Consider the following 22106-nt stretch of genomic DNA (forward strand, 5'->3'; position numbering starts at 1 on the left):
CCCGGGCAACAAAGTGACACTCTGTCTCAAAAAAAAAAAAAAATAAAAAAAAAAAAAAAAAAAAAAAAATGATGCTTGGGGGTAGGAGATACACAGTGTACATCAACTCTGTGACAAAGATTGCTAACAGTGCCCAATATCCAATTCTTTTCTTCCTCAGTAATAGTATCCCAAAATATTCATTTGGCTGACAATCCAGAAGAATAAAGGCTATTATTTCCCATCCTTAATAGCTAGTGGGATCAAGTGATTAAGTTTGAAATATAAGTTGATGTGGTGTGCATAACTGCTAGGAAGTGTTCTTTAGAGGACGGAGGATGCCCTCTCCCAGCTGTCTCAGAAGTTGACAGGATGTTTCTAGCTGGAGCAGCTGTCTTCAACCGAGACATGAAAGCCACACTGTGAGGAAGAGCAATATAGGAGGAAACTAGATACCTGGCCCTGCAGGTTCATACTAGCCCTGGACTGTCTTCCAGACTTTTATATGCAAGAGAAGCAAACTTCTATCTTGTACAAGTCATCATTGTTTGTGGAAACAGCCAAACTAATACATGCAAACTAATGTGAAATGCCAAGTTTCAGGTGCAAGTGATATACTGCACCTGGTGGCAGGCAGTTACATCTACTGTGAAGATGACATAAGATGGATAATGTTTTTCACAGAGAACACTGTCATAAACAGACATCTTCAGAGGCATTTAATTTAATTTGCCTTCCCAGTGGTAAAACCTGCACCTATGGTTTTTAGGGAAAAAGGAATCAAAAGTAATTGCCTTTAGAGTAGCTTAGGATGCAAAGTGACTGACGAAGTCCCTTCCCACAAGAGAACTGTAACGAGCAATTTAAACAAATCAAAAATGGTTCGTTTTATTTATAATACTCAATGCATCTTACAAATAACATATTTGCATTCCCTAAGCCTTTTGGGAAGTAATTCCAGTTTGTGCAATAGGTTTACAGGAAAATTTTAAGACATCGAGTAGACATCTTAAACCTAAATTCTAAATTTTGAAAGATATTTCACACTGTATAATAGAGGACTGTTTTTAATTAAGAAAAACTAAACTCTGTAGTTAAATATTGTCCTCTAGTATTTTTAACCCAAATATAAACCGGGTTAGCCTATGAAATAAGACCATTAGATTTGGATGAATTATTCCAACCTCCCCTCCCCAATAAAATGCATGCACAAAGTAAACATGGTAAATTACATTAATGTCATTTTATTTCAATATATATTTTTGGACTCTCTCAACTGTTGTTTTGCTCAACTCCGGGTGTAGATAGGTAGGATTCCAGTCTGGAGAAACCCTTAACCACTACTCCCTGCTCCAGAATAGGGAAGGATTTTCAGTAAGTATGTGGAGGCAGGCAGGATTAGGGAGACTTTTGAGTAGTTTCTTGAGGAGACTTTGCTTGCTAATATGAGCAAGGTTCTCTTCTAGGCCTGGCAAAGCCTGAAGGGGTCAGTTATTTCCCTACTAGCAGTTCGGGGAACATCTAATCCATGCCACCATAGAACAATAGGTTCTTTCTTTCCCCTTCCTCCCTGAATCACTACCTAGATTTTAGTGCCTCCTGAGTTGACATGGAAATCAGTTTCTGTTCAGATGCCAGAAACTGCTTTGATTTCACATAAAGATCTTACGGAACAGGTAAAGAGCAATGAACAATGATTGTGCAAGAGTTTGCACTTCATGAATGTGAAAGAGAATGTAATTAATTTTATCATTCATGTAGCTGCCGTATCTTAAAACAAAACCCACGTCCTAATTTTTGAGCCAGAGAGAAGGGATAGAGGTATCTCTATACTGCATCCACCGCAGTTTAGCCACGTGCCTCTCCATCTCCACAACAGGTGTCTCCTCAAAAGATGGTGTCTTTAACACCCGGCTTAGGTGGTGGAATGGGAAGATACCAAGCTGGAGAAATAAAGTCTTATTATGTTTGACACAGCCAACAGAATTCTAAGATAAAGAAATGGTGAGGTAGAGTTGAGAGAGTTCAATTAAATTGTTGAGCATAGACCATTTGGCACATTCTAAAATTACAGACTCGCCATCAAATTCTCCTTTGTGATAACTTTACAAAGTGCTGACACCTTAGTAATCCTCCAATCTATTTATGAAACATTTATGTCAAACTAACAGTAAAGTCATTTGAAGAAATCCATTCCTGGCTCATTAGCTATTATTTACCCCCATATCGAAGCAAATAAAAACAATGCTATCCATTTGCTGAATTTATTTAAACAAATCAATTTAGAAATACCATAGGATTAAACAAAACTTCTGACATGTAAACATACTGCCATGTTCCTGAAACAGATGTTAATACCTGATAAAAGTTAATAATAGCTTGTTAGGAAAGCTGTCCATTAATAAGGCCAGTCTTCAGCAAAACTAAAACCATTTTGTTTCTTTAGCTTTCCTAGTCTGATAACGTGATACCATCAAACCACAATCAAATATAATATAGACAATATTGGATGGATAGATCAGTACCATTGGTTACAGCTGTTAAACAGTTTCATTCTTGGTGCCACATAAAAACAATTAAGCCAATCACATCAAATAAATCATGGCTTTTTTTTTAATCACAATTCACTAAGTGATGTTAATTATGGTCCTTGTCACATGTTTGGTAAAGGCTATTTACAGTGTACATGGCTGAGCATGCACTATTTATAGTTACAAAGATACCTGCCAGTTTATTACAATAGAATTACACAGTGCCTGAAAATGGTGAAACATCTCACACATCATTTAAATCAATATAGTTCCAAGCAGGAAACGTTCCTTATTTGACCACAATTGCAATAATTACATGAAAATTCTTATAAAAACACGAATCCCCTTCAAGAAATTGATGCATATTCTACACACTACAGGTTAAGGCAGTAAAAAAATGTATTCCTGATAACTGGAGGTCTTGACAATGTCAATTAAAGCTGTCTGACTCTAGTTTTTCATTCTCCATCATATACTAAAAGTTTGTGAATGATTTCATTTTTAAAGTCAAAAAGTATTAGTAACTAAGGAGAGCTGATGCTGGAAAAATTAATTGCTAGGGAAAGGAAAAATGTAAGTTGGATTTTGCCTGAAAGTTTTCAAATCATAAACAAGAGCATTATTTGTGAGTCTGACCCTTCAATGTATAAAACAAATACATATAGTTTACTTTTCTTAATTTAAAATATACTGTACTTTGAACAATTCAAGTAATGTAAGACTATCAAAAATAACTTCATAAGCCATACAAGTGTCAACTGCATTTTCAATATTTTAATTAAGAACTTTTTAAAAATTATAAACTAAACTATGACAGTTTAGTTAAATAAATGATAAATGACTTTTTATTTGCACTTGTGATTCCTTTAATACAAATTGCTACCAACAAATATGTAAAGATATGGCAGATTATGCATTTGATCAAAGCACTTTTATTTAAGCATAAAACAGATTCAAATGGTACAAGTTCCGTGCATAAGATCCAAGGAGTTGCCTACTAATTTGTAGGCGACTCTCTTTCTAATCAGAATCCTTTATTCCTTGACTGCAGATGAGTTAGGGCACAATCTGTTGTAAACAGGTCACTGTTGTAAAACCAGGATAGTATTCTTAAATTAAGATCATTCTTGTTCAATTAAAAAGACTTTCCCAAGTGTCTTCCAGCACTGTAGTATATTCTGCTGACCTCTTAATTTCATAAATTAACTTTCCTTTGATTCCATTTTTATGGTGGTTGTGTTCACAGTTTTGTTTTAAAAATTGGTTTAAATTTATATAAAACTCTGTACATGTTCACAAATTATTGCATAAACAGCGTATCTTCAAGACAGTGTTTGCAAACACATGTCTGTCCAATTCAGGAAAAAAAATTCACGTTTCTCGTCTGGCTTTTTTCTTCTTTTTTATTTGTTTGGGAGATTCCCAGCTAGTTTCAGACTTGGCTAAAAGAAAAAAGGGGTGAGAAAAAAATTAGGAGGATAGTAAACACTGTTATGTCTCAATAATATAAAAAAAGTATGAAAAAATGCTTTAAAACCCTCAAGTTTTGTTTAAGTTTTCAAGTCCTAGTTATGTATTTTAAATTACTCTATGCCTGCCTCCCCCACTTTCTTTTCAGTCTCGATGTATTAGATTTAACCATATGGAATTGCTGATATTCAACCAGTTTTGACCTAGAAAAACCACCATTTAATATGGCTAATAAAAGAAAAATGGGTAAAACAGACATTTAAGGTAGCTAAAGGAAGAAAAAGAGGAAAAAAGGCATAGAACAAGTTGTGGCCTCAAGAATATGTGCAAAGAAAAAGGGAGAGGGACCAGAGAGACAAGCAGGCAGGTACCAAGACCTGCCTTCTCTGTCCTCAGCAACCTAGTCTACCTTCAGTTATTTTAGCAACTTGGCCCTCACAACTGAAGTTCACAAGAGTCCAAAAAATCTAGCATTTGCAAAGGAAGAAAAAGCTGCTCTATTAATCCATTAGATTTCTAAGATCAGAACCTTAACACTTATGCAAGAATAACATAAATAGTACAAAGAATACACAAAGGAACCAAAAATAAGGACTACTTACTCTGTGAAGGAGGCACACTATTTTGCTTGGTATTTGACTTGGATTTTTCTGTCTCTTGTAGCATCGGTGGCACTTGGGAAGAGCTCTTGTCAGAATCACTTTTTGATAAAATAACAGATGGCTCGGTAGAAACAGCAGGTGGAAGAGTCTTGATAGGCTATTTTGGAATAAAATTATCTCAGCTTTTTGTAGAGTTTTCAAATAAAATTAAATATCATAGTAATGTCAAGGGGCCACTTAGCTCCAAGAAAATACTAAGATGTTTTCAAGTAATTTATCAGAAGCAATGTAACTCACACCTGCTCTCTAGTGACATAACCAAATAAATCACCTATAATATTTATGACTATAGGCTGAGATAAAAATAAAGGTATAAATTACAGGATGTTTCTTGGCTCTCCAGTAGGAGTCAGTAATTCCATTTTCATTAACTTTCTGTCTGCAATTCAAAGGGTCTATCCATTGCCCACCAACTCTGAACTCTTCAGAACTTTTTGTGAAAGACAAAAAGAAAATAGCTAATTTCAGAACTACCACTAGGTGACACCCCTTTATCTCCTTTCCAGCAAGTAGGGATATCTCAAACAGCAACAGCAACAGCTTCCCTTTCCTACGAGCAGACTGTGGTTACCAGTCTGATTTCAAGCAACCAATAACACTCAAGTCCAAAATTTCAGAGTTTTATCCAGTCAGGTAGTACGATTAAATGCTAAGGGTAGGGCTTAGATTCTTGAGCCTTGCTTCTCCTGAAACAGCCTGGGAGCAGAAAGGAGATAAACTAACTGATTTGCCTCACGGAGGGATGTCTGTTAATAAATGGTCAGGACCTGGTACTGATAAAAATGCCAGTAACTTGGAGTGCCCTTAAGGTTGTGACAGATGAGGAGAAGATCGTTTCACACCTGTTAGTGCTAAGAAGGTAAGTAACAATTCTCTTGCCTCTGTTCTTCCAGGCTCCATGGGTTCAAGAAAGCACAACGGGAAAAGGACATAAGAGGAGGAAGTGGTGTCAGCCTAGGTATCTCAGGTATTTGAAGCTGTATTTACACTGCTTGCTTTATCTTTCTTAATGTTCCCTGTATTTATTTCATAATTAAAAGCTTTATTATTTATTTTTAATTGCCCTTTCCTCTCTATTCTCTTATTTATCTACATTAAATCACAGAAAGGTTAAAAGTTACATGATGGCTTCTGAAAATGATTTAAGTAAAACATCAAAATATCAAATGATCCCTTGCTATTTATTATTAAATCTAGACATATACTGAGATCAAATCTTTTTATCTCAAAAGACCCATAGGGAATTAAAAGGATTAAGTCCAAATAAGAAGTATGATTAAAACTCTTGTTTTAGTACAAGACTGTTACCAATTCTTTCTCTTAGTGGTAACCCAGTTTCTTGTCTAAAACTGTTTCACTAAATATGTACACTCCATAAAGGCAGGGATTTTTTGTCTGTTTTGTTCTCTGCTGTATCCCAGCACTTCAAATAGCATGTGACACACAGGAGGTTCTCAATAAATTGTTTTGAATGTGTAAATAAATGAACCATGTACCTCTAGAATTTTTTGCATACATACATACCTATGTATATGTATGTATATATATATGTATATATATATTTGAGTCATGCACTACTGCCCAGATTACAGTGGCGTGATCACAGCTCACTGTAACCTCCAACTCCTGGGCTCAAGCAATCCTCCTGGCTCAGCCTCCTGAGTAGCTGGGACCATAGTTGTGTGATGTCAGGCCTGGCAGACTTTTTATTTATTTTTTTGTAGAGATGGGGTCTCGGTGTATTGCCCAGGCTGGTCTTGAACTCCTGGGCTCGAGGAATCCTCCTCCCTCGGCCTCCCCAAAGTACTGGGATTAGAGGTGTGAACCACGACGCCTAGCCAAATTTAATATAGTATTAATATAATATTTTGTATTATGACATTAGTATATTATAATACTAATGTAAAATTAGTATAATATTTTAATATAGTATAATATACCCAATTAGAAATCAGATTTTAATTTGTGTCACTGGCCTAGACCTTTTATAAAATGGTTCCCTCTGCCACATAAATATTTCTCATAGAAGGCACATCATTCAAGAACCTGTCACCAAATTTGAAACAAATACTACATTTTGGGAGGTTGAACCGCAGTTATATTATATGCATTCTTTGCGGAAGATACAACTAGTCATATTTTCTGTAAGCCATCCCTTTATGCCTAGATATTTAGTAGGAGGAAATACAGTAGGTGGCTCTGATTTTACTACTGATAGTTATGTAACTTTGGGTAGATTATTCAACTTCTCTACCCTCATTTATATAATGAGTCTTACCTTTCTCTTGGTGTTGTTTTGAGGACTAAATTAGTCCATGTATTTAAAAAGCTTAGCACAGTGCTTTACTAAAATATTAATTATGATACAATTCTTGAGTCAACAGACCTTATTATTACTATTATTTAGAGATAGGGTCTTGCTCTGTCACCCAGGCTGGAGTGCACTGGCACCATCATAGCTCACTGCAGCCTTGAACTCCTGGGCTCAAGCGATCTTCCTGCCTCAGCCTCCCAAGTAGCTGGGACTACAGGCAGGTACCACCATGCCTAACTCTTATTTCTTTTTAGATATGAGGGTCTTGCTATGTTGCCCAACCTTGTCTTGAATTGGCCTCCAGTGATCTTTCCGTGTTACTGGGATTACAGGTATGAGCCACTGTGTTCACAAACAAAATTTTATTATTCTTAAAAATTACCTGGCTATTTTTGATGAGTACTTCAGCTGGATCACTAGTGCTTATGGTCTTCGAGGAAAAAGCTTTTTCCTGTTTTGGACGGGCTTTAGAGGTATTTACTGGAAGCTCTTCTTTAGTTTCTTTTTCTAATTCTTCGGTGTCCTACAGAGAAAAGTACTTTACCAGATTACATAAATCATTCATTCTTTACTAATTAAAATCTATTTTGCTTGTTGTCTAGAAAATATCCCAAGAAAATAATTTCAATTCAGAAACTGTCCCAACTCCAACTGTGAATTAAACAATATACATACATACATATCCCAAAATGATAACAATTCTAATTTAATAAATAGAATAAACTTAAACTAGTACATATGTATGTATTTTTTTCCCCCCAAGACAAAGTCTTGTTCTGTTGCCCCAGCTAGAGTGCAGTGGCATAATCATAACTCACTGCAACCTCAAACTCCTGGGCTCAAGATCCTCCTGCCTCAGCCTCCTCAGTAGCTGCTATTATGGGTACATGCCACCATGGCCAGCTAATTTTTGTATTTTTTTTGTAGACAGGGTCTTGCTCTTGTTCTTGCTCAGGCTGGTCTTGAACTCCTGACCTCAAGTGATCCTCCTGCCTCGGCCTCCCAGGGTGCTAGGATTATAGGTGTGAGCCACTGCACCCAGCCTAAACTAGTATATTTTTGATTAAAAATAAAAAGTACACAGTGAACCAGTTGATACTTAAACTAAGACTTTAAAATGACCTCTTCAAGAAAAAAAATGTTTATACATAAGTGAATTTTCTAGATAAATTAAACTTACATAGCAGGAAGGAAATAGAGATTTCCAATTCTGGCCATGCCACAGTCTAGCTATATAATCACAGGGACAAATCACTCGGTTTCCCTGAGCCTCAGTTTCCTCAACTGTAATATAAAATTTGCCCAGATGATTTCTAAAGTCCTATCCAAGCTTTAACATTTCTATTCTTTAGTCTCTCAGAGTTTTAAAAAATTTCTACAAAATAATTCTAGAGCACATTATATGGTTAGGTATGTTAAATAAGTATGAACTGGAATATTAAATAGGAACATCACTGAACTGTATTGTTCTTTAGCAACACATCCATATAAATAGCAGTTGTTCTTTTGAACAACTGGCTAAGATGATCTTAAAAGTTTTCTTCCAACACTGATATTCTATGAAACTTTTTCAGGATAGCAGGATAGTAAATTTTGAATTTAGATAGTAGTTCAAAATTTTGCTGTGAATTTAAGCTGAGCAGGTAGCTTTGGAAATACGTGCGGTTTTCAATCTTACAAAGTTAATCAGAAGACGAGTTTATTTCCATCCTAACTTGAACTCTAATAATAAAGGACCGCACCAGCCACATACCACTAGCTAAAAAAAAAACCTTACTGAAAAAAGAACAAATTCCAAAATATAACTTTTTATGAATAGGATATATGTACTACGTACTCTGCATAGAACTTCAAGGATATCTAATTTAACTCTTAAAACAACCTATAATTAAGTAACTTATGCAAGGTAAAAAACAAGTAAATGGCAGATTTTGAATATAGATCTGAATCTAAACCCAGAAACTCATTCACTATATAGGAAAAAACAGAGAGAGATCACTTAAAAAAGGATTACCAGAATACCAAAGGAACTTTTACATATTAATGACCTTTGCCAGTAGGTTGAACATTTCAGAATACATCTATCCCACAAAATTAAACTAATTTATAATCCAGAAAAACAGTATTAGTAAAGATCATAATTTAAGTCACAGAAATCCAAGAAAGAATCAGCCAGAATGGACTTCAGACAGTATTACTTACAAAGGATAGCTGTCAGTAACATTTCTCATCAGTCTGCTCCAGCTACCAAGTACACCTATTATATAGTTTTAGTTGTTCATATCCATTGATCTCAGCCACATTAACCTTAATGCCCATTCATTTTTACTAGTATTTTATACAGACAAAAATTACTATTACTCATAGAAAAAAACCCTAGTATTGATAATAGATTGGTATTATTTATGAAAGTTTGTGCTTCCTACAATAAAAAAGAACTAAAGATGTATTTCCTTAAGATGTCACGTCGAAACTTCTTTCAAATAGAACAAGTAGGAAAAATTACTGTGGGGGTTATCTCTAGAAATTTTTGCTATCTCCCACATTTAAAGGAATGAAAACAATTAGTTACATGGTTACAGTAAGGAATAAAAATAATTTCGTAAGTTAAAATTTTAACAGTATTAATGCTTTTAAAAATAAATCCATGCATGTTCCTAGTAATCTGGTAAATCTGAAATTAAAATAATATCTTTGACTTCATCTTTATTATAATCTAAATTTTTTTCCCAGATAGGAGAGATCAAAGAAATGAAAAAGAAAATGCAGGCGTGATGCAAAGACAAAGTTTCTGTTGGTTAGAAGCCAAAAAAGCAGGAAAAGATAACTAAGTGAAATATTAATAACTAGCAAACTCAGAGTCAAGTGAAAGACTCCACTTGTTATGCACATAGTTTTTCTAATTGTGCTAAATGTTACCTTCCAGTTACTCAAAAGGAAATTCTGTATGTGTAAAATACTATTCTTCCTTTTCCATTTCACCATTACATAATAAAAGATGCACTGAGTAATTTGAAACTTTACTATTTTTGGGCTTAGCTACACTTCTGATATGAATTTTTAGAGCAGTAACATTTTTATTACAATGATGTATTATTTTTAAAAAGTTTATGATTTTTTCAAATAAATTTGATGTCTCATACTGTGTCTTTTATCTTACGAATTCTTAGCATTTGTACATCATCTTTTCACATTTTCACCAGTAGGCGCTTACAGAATGTTTGTGTTTTGATATTTTACCTGTGCAAGAGAGTTATCTTCACCTTGCTTCTTCTTTTTCTTTTTTTTCTTTTTAGACTTCCCTGTTGGAAGTGCTCCCTCTCCCTTTTCTTTATCATCATCTGAAACCTGATGTTAAAAGCAAAATATTACACTGAACCAACTGGTTAAGTTTTCATTATTCATAAAATTATCATGAAATAATTTCATTAGGTTCAGTCTTTATCCCCCCCCAAATCAAAATAAAAATTAGCAACAATACTGATTGAAAATTACACATTTAAAAAATAACAAAATACGTGGAATTTCTTTCTTATTGTCTATAATAGACTCCTTTTTTCTCATGTCTTTCATCACTCACTTTAAGACAAAGAGCTGTGCAAACTTTGGTGTTTTAAAACTCACTGGATTACTCTGAAGTTAAAATGTAGAGCTATTTGCAAAATATATAATAAGCTACACAGCAAACCATATAGTTCCAACGAAGAACTGGTATCTAGACTATATAAAGAACACCGAAAATCAATAGTAAAAAATAATTCAATTATAAAATACGCAAAAGACACAAACAGACATTTTACCAAAGAAGATATATAGATGGCAAAGAAGCACAGGGAAAGATGTTCAACTTTATTAGCCATTAGGGAAATGCAAATTAAAACCACAATGAATTATCACTACACACCTATCAGAATACTGCAAATATGGGCGAGGATGCAGAAAAACCAGATCACACACACTGCTGGTGGGAATGTGACATGAGATGACAACTCCAGAAAATAGTTTGACAGTTTCTTAAAATATTAAATATGCAACTACCATACCACTCAGTGATTGCACTCCTGGGCATTTATCCCAGGGAACAGAAAACTTACGTTCACACAAACCCCCCTGAACATTAATGTGTTTAGCACCTTGATTCATAATAGCTCCAAACTGAAGCTAAACAACCCAGACGTACTTCAATAAGAGAATGGTTAAACAAACTGAGGTGCATCCATACAATGCAGTATCACTCAGTACATACTACTAATACACACAACAACCTGGATGAATCTCCAAAAAATTATGCTGAGTGAAAAAAAAAAAAAACCAATACCAAATAGTAATATATACTGTGTAATTCCATTGATATAACATTATTGAAATGATAAAATTACAGAGATGGAGAACAGATTACTGGCTGCCAGAGATAAGTTATGGAGGGGATGGGGATGACAGACGAAAGTGTGGCTGTAGAAAGGCAACATGGTGATGGAAATGTTCTGTGTCTTTATTGCCCCAATGTCAATATCCTGGTTGTGATACACTAGACTCTATCTGTGGTTTTGCTTTCTGTGGTTTCAGTTACCTAGAGTCAACGTTGGTCTGATGGTACAATATTTTGAGAGACAGTGAGAGATACAGAACACATTCATATAACTTTTGTTATATCGTTGTAATTGTTCTATTTTATTACTAGTTATTTTTAATCTCTTATGGTGCCTAATTTTACAAATTAAACTTTATCATAGGTGTGTATGTATGTATAAGAAAAAACATAGTATATACTGTGGGTCTGGTACTATCTGTGGTATCAGGCATCTACTGGGGACCTTGGAACATATCCTACTGGGTAAGTGGGGACTACAGCATTGTACTATAGTTTTTTTTCCACTGGGGGAACCAGAGTAAAGGATATAGGGGATCACTCTGTATTGTAATATTTCTTATAACAATATGTGAATCCAGTTATCTCAAAATGAAAGGCTTAATTTTAAAAACTGAATATGAGAAGGAATGTCACTGAAAATAACATTCTGCATGACAAAAAATCCCTATCAAGTTAGGACTGTTAAATCAGTATTCATGATATCTCTTTACACACACCATGTAGCTGAAATTTCAATGGAAAAATGCTTTTTGTTTATTCTCACCGATGACGACCTAGATTCCTAGTCCAGAGGATAAGATGATCTGGGTAATTGCTGTTTCTCTGCTCAGCACCATAGTCATTATAATGATTTTGGTGGTCTTATAAACCACCAAATAGCTTACAGAAATTACCAGCAGATAAAAACACAATGCAAAACAATTTCTGGTACAAACTTAGCTAAAAGATTTTCAGTCCAAGGTGGCTACCAGCAGTAGAGAAACTTCCATAGAAGTTTTCACCTCAAAGTGTTCTAGAGGCTTGTAATGATTAAAATATCACACGAACAGATGCAGCCTGTGAATGATGTTCAGGTCACAAAAAGGAGTTTCTTCAGCTTGCTTCTCCCCCATTACAATCCAACCCTACAAAAAATATAGTTCCCCATGGCAAAATACTATTAATGGAAGAATGCTGACATCAACTTCATAGTACCTTTTAACTCATAGAAGAGTTAACATTTTGATAAATTTTAGGTTATTTTTAAAAATAAAGGACATTACTCATAAATTTCAAATTCCTTTATACCTCTTGTCCAATTTTTGCACTACCTTTCTAGTGATAACCAATATCATGAACATCCTTCTGTGTGCATCCAATTTTTAATAAATTTATGTGTACCAACATACAAAAATTTTTACATAAACGGCATACTATATCTTTCTGTAACTTGCTTATTATTCAGCATGTTTTTGAGATCTATTCATATTGGTATTAACATGGCTACAGTTCATTCATTTTTAACTTCTAATATGCCACTGTACAAACATTTCACGTTTTATTTCTCTATTCTCCAATTGATGAGCATTTTTTTTTTTGAGACAGAGTCTCACTCTGTTGCCTGGGCTAGAGTGCCGTGGCATCAGCCTAGCTCACAGCAACCTCAAACTTCTGGGCTCAAGCAATCCTTCTGCCTCAGGCTCCTGAGTAGCTGGGACTACAGGCATGCACCACCATGCCCGGCTAATTTTTTTAATATATTTTTAGCTGTCCAGCTAATTTCTTTGTATTTTTAGTAGAGACAGGGTCTTGCTCTTGCTCAGGCTGGTCTTGAACTCCTGAGCTCAAGTGATCCTCCCGCCTCGGCCTCCCAGAGTGCTAAGATTACAGACGTGAGCCACTGCGCCCAGCTCTAATTTTTTACCTATTTACTTTTAGAGACAGGGTCTTACTCTGTCACCCAGGCTTGGATGCAGTGGCATGATCATAGCTCACTGCGACGCAAACTCCTGGCCTCAAGTAATCTTCCTGCCTCAGCCTCCCAAGTAGCTAGGACCACAGGTACATACCACCAAGCTCAGCTAACTTTTTTAAAATATATTTTTTAATTTTTTTTTTAGAGATAGGGGTCTCACTCTTGCTCAAGCTGGTCTTGAATCCTGACCTCAAGTGATCCTCCCACCTTGCCTCCCAGATTGCTAGGATTACAGGTATAAGCCACCATGCCCAAAGTTTTTTTTTTGGAGACAGAGTCTTGCTTTGTCATCCAGGCTGGAGTGCGGTGGCATCATAATAGTTCACTGCAATGTCAAACTCCTGGGCTGAAGTGATCCTTCCAACTCTGCCTCCCAAAATGCTAGGATTATAGGTGTGAGCCACTGAACCTGGCCCCTAATTTTTTTTAAAGAGATGGGGTCTTGTTATGTTCCCCAGGCTGGCCTCAAACTCCTGGGCTCAAGCAATCCTTCCAACTCAGCCTCCCAGAGTGCTGGGATTACAGGTATGAGCCACTGCACCTGACCCCTAATTTTTTTTTTTTTTGAGATGGGGTCTTGCTATGTTGCCCAGGCTGGCCTGAAACTTCTGGGCTCAAGTGATCCTCCCACCTCAGCCTTCCACGTAGCTGGGACTATAGGTATGTGCCATCATGTCCAGCCTATGTTAAATTTTTACTTTATCCTAGATCCTTTCCCTTTTTGTTGACAAATATGTTAAAACAGGGACTGGCAAAAAAACAAATCTGGCCCAACACCAGGTTTTGCAAATAAAGTTCATTTTCTTTTCTTTTTTTTCTCCCCTAGAGATAGGGTCTTGCTCTGTCACCTAGGCCAGAGTGTAGTGGTGGTATCACAGCTCACTGCAGCCTTGAATTCCTGGGCTCAAGCAATCCTCCTGCTTCTGCTCCCAAGTAGCTGGGACTATAGGTGTGCGCCACCATGTCCGGCTAATTTTTTTTACTTTTTGTAGAGACAGAGTCTCACTATGTTGCCTGGCTGATCTTGACCTCCTGGCTTCAAGCAATCTTCCCACCTCAGCCTACCAAAGTGCTGGGACCGCAGGCTTGTGCCACTGCGTCCAGCCAAAGTTCATTTTCATATTGCCCATGGCTGCTTGCTGCATCAGACTGTACGGCTCTTTAACAAAAAGGCTGCCAACCCTACGCTGAAATCTCTCCTATTATTAAAATACAAACAACTCACCTACCCCCCCTTGCAGGACCCTTCCTGACACCACATGTTGCTGTCATCCACCACCTCTCCTCCATTCTTATCCAAAATTATTTTTTTATCTCAGCCTCTGTGATCCAGAACTCTCCTCCTTCAGACTCTCATTAACAAATAAACACCCACCCATCTCTTACACTCACCTTTTGATTATCAGGAATTGGTTCCTGGGACTTTAGAAGTGAAGCTCTTTCTTCATCTACCCAATTTCCCCACTCTTCTGCTGGTGCATTCCAATCTGAGCTGGGATCAGCAGAAGACAGACCATCTAAAATTTAACAGTGTGAATTAGGTATCTATCATTTCTGCCATTAACTAAAAGACAAAAACTAAAAATTTCTTATATTGAACTTAGCTGTAACTTTAAACTACTGTTCTTTCTCCCAAGCACATTTTAAGAGCTAGAAAGAAACCAATAACATGATGGGTAACAATCTTTATTAAACTTCTGCTAGCATATCATACAGTTAAATGGAACTTCTGAGAAATTCCAGAAAATGTATTTATTGACCATTTAATTCCAGTCTCCCTACTTCCTTGTTACCAATGTCCTGAATTTACTCTTTTCCCTGTCCATTTTTAATTTGATCTAGGACCTGGTCATTTTTTGGCCCTGATTATTACAACATTTTTGCAATTGATTTATTTTCTAGGGTACAGAATTTTTAACAGCAGTACCAAAATTACACTCTCCACCTGTCATTTCACACTCTATCTCTCCCATCCTTATGCGCCTTTCAAGATTAGGTTCTTCAAATTCATCAAGTCATGATAGAATATTTAACTTCTTCTCCTCCTCCTCTTTTAATACTTAACCTGTACCTTCTTATATTTTTCAGATTATTCAATGTTCCTTTTATCTGATATTTAAGTTACTTTCAAGGCTTCAATCATCCTATTATCAAAAATAAGTTTTATTTTAGATTTCCTAATCCCTTTCTTTCACTTTAGGAGGCACTGAATTTTTACTTCCTGCAGGAATCTATCAGTGACTTATTCTAAAAGGAAAAAACATTCTTTGGCTCTCCCCAGGCTTAAATAAATAGCTCTTAATTCTTCCCCTCCTCCTTGCATATACTCCCATATATGCTCCTGTAACATCTACTCATGGTTAGGTTTCATTTACATTGGTTTAAAAATACAGAGGAGGTTAGGCTTTATTTCCAAGTGACACTTCTTAACAAGAAACAATGTGTTATCAAATACTCAGTTCTTCCATATGTACTGCAGTCTGTTTCTGGAATTTCCATTCTATTCCACTGATCTATTCCTGGGATAGTGCCACACATAATACAAAATGTAATGAAAATGTAATACATTTTCATATCTATAAGGACAATCTGCTTGTATTACTCTAATTGTTATTTTTTGCTATCTTATTTTCCAGGTGAACTCTACTATTTTTATTTAACATGGAGGTATTATACATCCTCATGAAGGCTTTATTTTGGAAGAATATATGATGATCTGGGAAAATGCTCACAAAAAAAAGATAAAATTGTCTACACAGTATGACTGCAAATTTATATGGAGACAAGAAAATAACACATTAATAAATATATCTTAATAGTCTAATTACAGGAATTCCATCTATTCAATTCTTATTAAGCACTTACTAGGTATTAGAACTTAAGCTAGGCAGGTATCAGAGATACAAAAATGAGTAAGATAGAATCCTTCGTCATGTGCAGTTCATAGTCTTGTCAGGGATAGAGATGGGTAAGTACAACAGACAAGTAAGAGTGACAGATTCTGCCATGGGGGCTGTGGAAACAGAGAAGAGAAGCTAAACCAGTAGAGGATAGGGAGAGACTGAAGATAAGCAAGAATTTATAGTCTAGTGGAGGAAGAACATGGAACAAGTGATTACAAGTGTGAAATGTGTTCCAAAAAAGGAAGTCCCTTCCTGTATCTCTAAATTCACTACCATGGGCAGGTATCTGGAGTCAGTATTACACAGTATTAGCAAAGAGGTTAAGAGCATGGGCTTTCAAGTCCAACAGGTGTACATTTGAATGTTGCTCTACTACTTTATAACAATGTGATTTAGGTCAAGTTTCTTAATTTTAATGGGCTATATATACCAACTTCATAGGGTTGATGAGAGGATTACGTAAGATACATGTAAAATAACGCACAACAATGCAGTTAAGTGTTCAATAAATGGTCGCTATTGTTTTTAATATCATTGATAACAGTAAAACCAGTTTCTATCAGGCATATTTAAGAATTTATTTCTTTCCAAATAGCGCCACGGGGGGAGAAGAATTTATTTCTTGCGATCATGATAATCTCTCGATAAGATACCCTCAGTATGTTTTAATATAGAAATCATTTTTACAAATACAAAGGAATCTAGATTGCTAATCTTATACCAAGCATGTATTAACAATACCATTAGGAAATCCAAATGTCAAAGCTGTCACTGGTTTTGCTTAAATCTCACAGATAAGAAACACATATTTGGAAAATTGTCCATAAGCCATATCTCTAAGACCTCTTCCCAGAAAAGAAGAAAAATGAAGAAACTGTCAAGTGGTAAAAAGTTTAGGCAACTGAATGGGCAATACACTAACATATGACCCATTTTCTTAATTAATATGGTGGGAGGTGAGGATCAGGGATAAAAATCTAGGAAAGCACTTGGTAAAACTTTTTTTTTCTTTTTGAGACAGAGTCTGGCTCTGTTGCCCGGGCTAGAGTGCCATGGGGTCAGCCTAGCTCACAGCAACCTCAAACTCCTAGGCTTAAGCAATTCTCCTGGCCTCAGCCTCCCGAGTAGCTGGGACTTCAGAGGCATGCACCCATGCCCAGCTAATTTTTTCTATATATATTTTTAGTTGTCCACATAATTTCTATTTCTAGTAGAGATGGGGTCTTGCTCTTGCTCAGGCTGGTCTCAAACTCCTGAGCTCAAGCAATCCTCCCCCCTCGGCCTCCCAGAGTGCTAGGATTACAGGCGTGAGCCACCGCACCTGGCCAGCAAAACTATTTTTTAAAAAGGCTTAGATGGCCAGTAAGTTTGGGAGAACAATTATAGCCTATGGCTTAACTTCTAGAAGAATATTAACAGAAGCATAAATCTCTACTGACTTTTGTCTCCTGGTGATTTTTCCATGCTTACTGATTTCAGATTTTTTTAATTAAATGAGATCAAATAACACTACTTTAAAACAATAGATCAATCATATAAATCCAAATATTGTCACCAGGAGACATCTCAATAAATAATTCTTAAGACTCATTTGCTTAATGTGCTATAAACTTCCTAGAACAGTTCCCTTAAAAATGATGCACAGTATAGTTTTCTCCATTTATAAACAGAGTAATTTCTCATCTCAAATTTCTCCCATTAGTTTGCCAATGTCTTCAAAGAGCCATACTGGTTTTCTTTTCAAAAAGGTAAGAAATTTGTTCTATTTAATTTGCTTGTGAAATAATGTTTTAGGCTTAAGCAACTCATCACTGGTCTTTATTTGGTTGTCAGTTGTTTCTTGTCAGAACTTAATTCAACATTAACTTTAATAGCCTTAATGAAATAAAACAATTATGTTAGAAAGACATTCTCTAGTGTTTAAACAGACAATATTAATTAAGCCCATTGAGTAGACTACTAATATTGCCACTAGAAGAAGAATATCAACAGCAGCAACAGTAACACTTACTGGATATATACCATGTGTGAGGCAGTGTTCTAAAGGCATTATGTGTATTAACTCATTTAATCCTCTCAACAGCACTGTGGGGAGGGAATTACTATTTTTACAGATAAGGAAACTGAGGCATAGAATGATCACGTAACCTGCATAAGGGCAAAGGCCAGGAAGCTAGGATTCAAATTCAAATTCAAATCTGAGTTCTTAAAGCTCATGCTTTTAACCACTTCACTGTACTGCAGCTAATTCATTCACTCCCGTGTGCCAACAAAAATAAAGTTCTATTCAACATTTGACTTTTTACAGGGGCTATAATGATGTTGTTCCTTTATGGTCAAGATAAATGATAGATTAACATGTCTTTAAAGAATGTTATCTTTTGTACTTTAGCATCTTAACCTTATACATAAGAACTTAGACAAATTTAATGCCTTTCTGTCAGGATAATTATGCCTATACCTCAAGCCAGAGGATCAATATATTAATCGTATCATACTATAAATGTAAAGCTAATGTAATATACTTTGTAGATTAGCAATCTCAAATGCTAAATCACGCGTTCTATAAATTCAGAAGTAATAATTAAATTCACTGAGCACCAAAAAGTAGCTGCATTAAAGATGGTAACACAAAAAATAAAATTCACAGAGACAATGAGGTTAAAGAGAAACTTGGGACTCAAAGACCACCAACACAGCATAACAAACTTGAAGAAGATGGTGTACCTGACACATACTACTTTAAATACAGAATCCTGTAGACACATATTTTTAAAAATCCTTTATTTTAGCAGCCAATCATGTTTTTCATATTCAAAGAATCCTAATTTAGACTAAAGTGGAGCTATTCTGTCTCAGCAGGAAAACCTGGAGCTTTGTTTGCTCAATTTTCCTCTGCTTCAACCGATGGCAGCCCAAGATACCTTACTGCTGTTTTTCTACAATCACTCCTATTATTTATATAATCACTCATCAATTCTACTCTGCATATAGCTGATAATTCTTCCTAAAGCACAGATAGACTGTTTCTTCCAAAAATAGCATTTCCACATTCTTGTAATAGCTTGGATTGAGATGATACTTTATATAGGTGGCCCTCTGTATCTGTGGGTTCTGCACACGTGGATTCAACCTTGAATGAAAAATATTTGGAAAAAAAAGGATGGTTGTGTCTGTATTGAACATGTACACTTTTTTCCTTACCATCATTCTCTAAACAATACAGTATAACCATCTATTTGGCATTCACATTATATTAAGTATTATAAGTAATCTAGAGATTATTTAAAGTATATGGGAAAATGTGTGCAGGTTTTATGCAGATAATGTACCATTTTATTATAAGGGACTTGAACATCTGTGGATTTTAGTATCCGAGGAGGGTCCTGGAATCAATCCCCCATGGCTACTGAGGGAACGACTATAATTTACAAAGGGCTTTTAGGTTCATCCATTACCTCATTAAAACCTCACAACCACCTATGGAAGTAGATATGACAGGTTATTTGCTCCATTTTACAGCTCCCAGATAAGTGACAATGAAAGCCCAAGCTATATGAGATACTATATTTTAGAGTCAGGACTAAAACTCATATCTACCTGCTAAGCTAGTATTCAAAACTTCCCTAATCTTTAGCCAGCAATTCAAGGCATTTTATAATATGGCCCTCCCTGATCTACATTTCTAACCTCATCTCCCTTAATCTGTGAACTGTATTTTAACTACCATGTTGCCTGCTTACCTTCATGATTACTGTCATCACTAAGGCTGTACCATGTAGCGGTTAAGAGCATGAACTCTGGAGCCAGACTAGCAAGGTTTGAATACCACCTCCCTCCACTTACCTAGCTGTGTGGCCTAGGGAAAGTTAGATAACTTTTCTTTGTCACTGTTTCTTCATAAAGTGTGAAAAAAATTAAACCTACTTCACCGAATAGTTATCAGTATTAAATTAGTTAATGAGATGCAAAAGACTTAGACCAGTGCCTGGCACATAGTCCAGTGTTTACTTTTATTACATTATTACTACTGAACACTTTGCATAAAGCACTGCTCTAGGTACTGAGTGTATAAAAGAGTAAATGATAGTTCCTGTTTACAGAGGGTTTCAATTCCACTTGGAGAAATAAAACATATTCTTATAAAAATGTTTTTAAAAAGACCAAAATGGAGGAAAGCCCCATAGGTTAACATATAAGTGCTAAGTAAATAGTAGAAAAGGATGTGATATAAAAGTTCAAAGAAATGAGTAAATTCTGACATTTGAGGATGTGGGGAGAAAACTCCAGATACCTTTTTTTAAAAAAAATGAAGATAGCATGAGCTTTCTGAACATAAAAACCTTACTCTTGTTCCCTTTCCCCCTTTATGACTTCCTTTAACCCTCCTATGCTTGTATGGGAAACTGGGCTAAGAAAGTTGTTTTGTACCAAGCGCAAATATGTGCACACTTCACAAGTTCAAAGCCTTCTTGTACATTCTACTTACTCCATTACACTAAAACTAGGAGAAGAAACATTCATTCATTTAAAACAAAAATTGTAAAAACTAGAAATACTACAGAGTAACTAAGAAAACTTCATGTTTAAATATTGCCTCAGTCATTATGAAAATTTAGTTTTAATTCTACAGATATATTCAATAATCGAGTTTCAAGTAGTACATTTGGTGTATTACTATGACCTTTAAAGGTGAGAAATTAGGATTAAAATTAAAACATAAAGCATGAATTCAGGGTGCTAGAAAGAAAATTCTGGAAAAAAAAAAAACCAAAACAAACAAAAAAAACTGATAATTTTTAAAAGGACATACTTAACCCAGACCATTCATCATCGATATAGGGTTGATTACGGCTAACATCCCACTGATAATCAGAGGTGGTAGACTGAGAAACTGGCTCAGCAGTAGACCCTTAAATGAAAAACGAATGCAATAAAATTAAAAAATGGAATTTCCTAATGATGTTTCATAATAATAGCTCTATACTTCGCACACGGAGACTTTATTATTTTTTTAAATTTCTCCTACAAGGAAAAATTCAGACATTAGAAAAAGATTTAAGTTAAAAGGAAAAGTAGAGTGGAGGGTAATTTTAAATTATGATAATCACTTGATCTAATTCATTGCTCAGAAATATATTTTTTCCCTAGTACCAATCCATTAGGATTTTGTCTTTTGTAATATATACTTCAAGGTAGTTATCTACACATTTTGAGAAGTCAAAAAATTGTTTTCTCTTTAACGGAAAAGATTAAAACATAAAAGAAGTCTCTGCCATTGATCATTTTAGTCCTGGATGTTCAGGGTTTGCCTATATCCACAGAACCCCGAAAAAGAGCACTAGAAAATGTGTGAGTTAGCTAGAACTATCAGGCTAAGGAAAGTTAAAGAAACAGGTGATTATCTAGACAGGTGGGGCAGAGGGAAGCCAAAGAAACAAAAGAGTTGCTGGAGGTTTAGAGACTAAGTTGAGTTCAGGTGCATTTAAAGAAAACAGAATATTATCTTCTAAGTTTTGTCTGTTTTTATTTTTTGGGGTGTGTGTGTGGAGGGGGGGAAGTAGGTGGGGTGAGAGTGGGTTCACACAGTCCTTAGGAATTTGATAAACTCTGTGGAAGCCTACTTCCAGAACTTAATATAAAATTTTGCACATAGTCTTTGGGGCATATCAGTTCATAGATGCCAGGACAGAAGCCTTGCTCTACAGACATAAATTCATTTTAGAATGTAAGTGTAAAGCAGTGGTTCTCCACCAGGTATACCTTCTGAATAAGACTTTCCATGTGTACTGGAGTCCTTAGATGACTCTGATACTTGCTTTGGATTCAGAGCCACTGATACAAAGAAATGGTTAAGAAAAGATACACGGCTAGTATAAAACTTATATACAATCACTTTCTACCATCAGAGTCCTTACCAA

The 22106-nt window shown here is 35.6% G+C and overlaps 1 protein-coding gene across 6 annotated transcripts in view; it reads right to left on the reverse strand.

Moving 5' to 3' along the window:
• Nucleotides 1-2229: 2229 nt before the first annotated feature.
• MTDH (metadherin) overlaps nucleotides 2230-22106 on the reverse strand; it is a 55319-nt gene continuing 35442 nt past the window's right edge. For 4 of the 6 annotated variants that reach the window (XM_045560727.1, XM_045560725.1, XM_045560726.1 and 1 more), the window contains 6 exons: nucleotides 20999-21097; nucleotides 14675-14799; nucleotides 10197-10304; nucleotides 7339-7479; nucleotides 4583-4739; nucleotides 2230-3952 (listed from right to left, as the gene is read on the reverse strand). In XM_045560727.1, the coding sequence (XP_045416683.1) occupies nucleotides 3882-3952; nucleotides 4583-4739; nucleotides 7339-7479; nucleotides 10197-10304; nucleotides 14675-14799; nucleotides 20999-21097 (701 nt within the window). In that variant the 3' untranslated portion in view covers nucleotides 2230-3881. The remainder of the gene's footprint in view (nucleotides 3953-4582; nucleotides 4740-7338; nucleotides 7480-10196; nucleotides 10305-14674; nucleotides 14800-20998; nucleotides 21098-22106) is intronic. The other 2 variants (XM_045560729.1, XM_045560728.1) reach the window with 1 other exon arrangement.

The sequence above is a fragment of the Lemur catta genome, chromosome 9, assembly GCF_020740605.2.
Source record: "Lemur catta isolate mLemCat1 chromosome 9, mLemCat1.pri, whole genome shotgun sequence".
Taxonomy (NCBI): Eukaryota; Metazoa; Chordata; class Mammalia; order Primates; family Lemuridae; genus Lemur; species Lemur catta.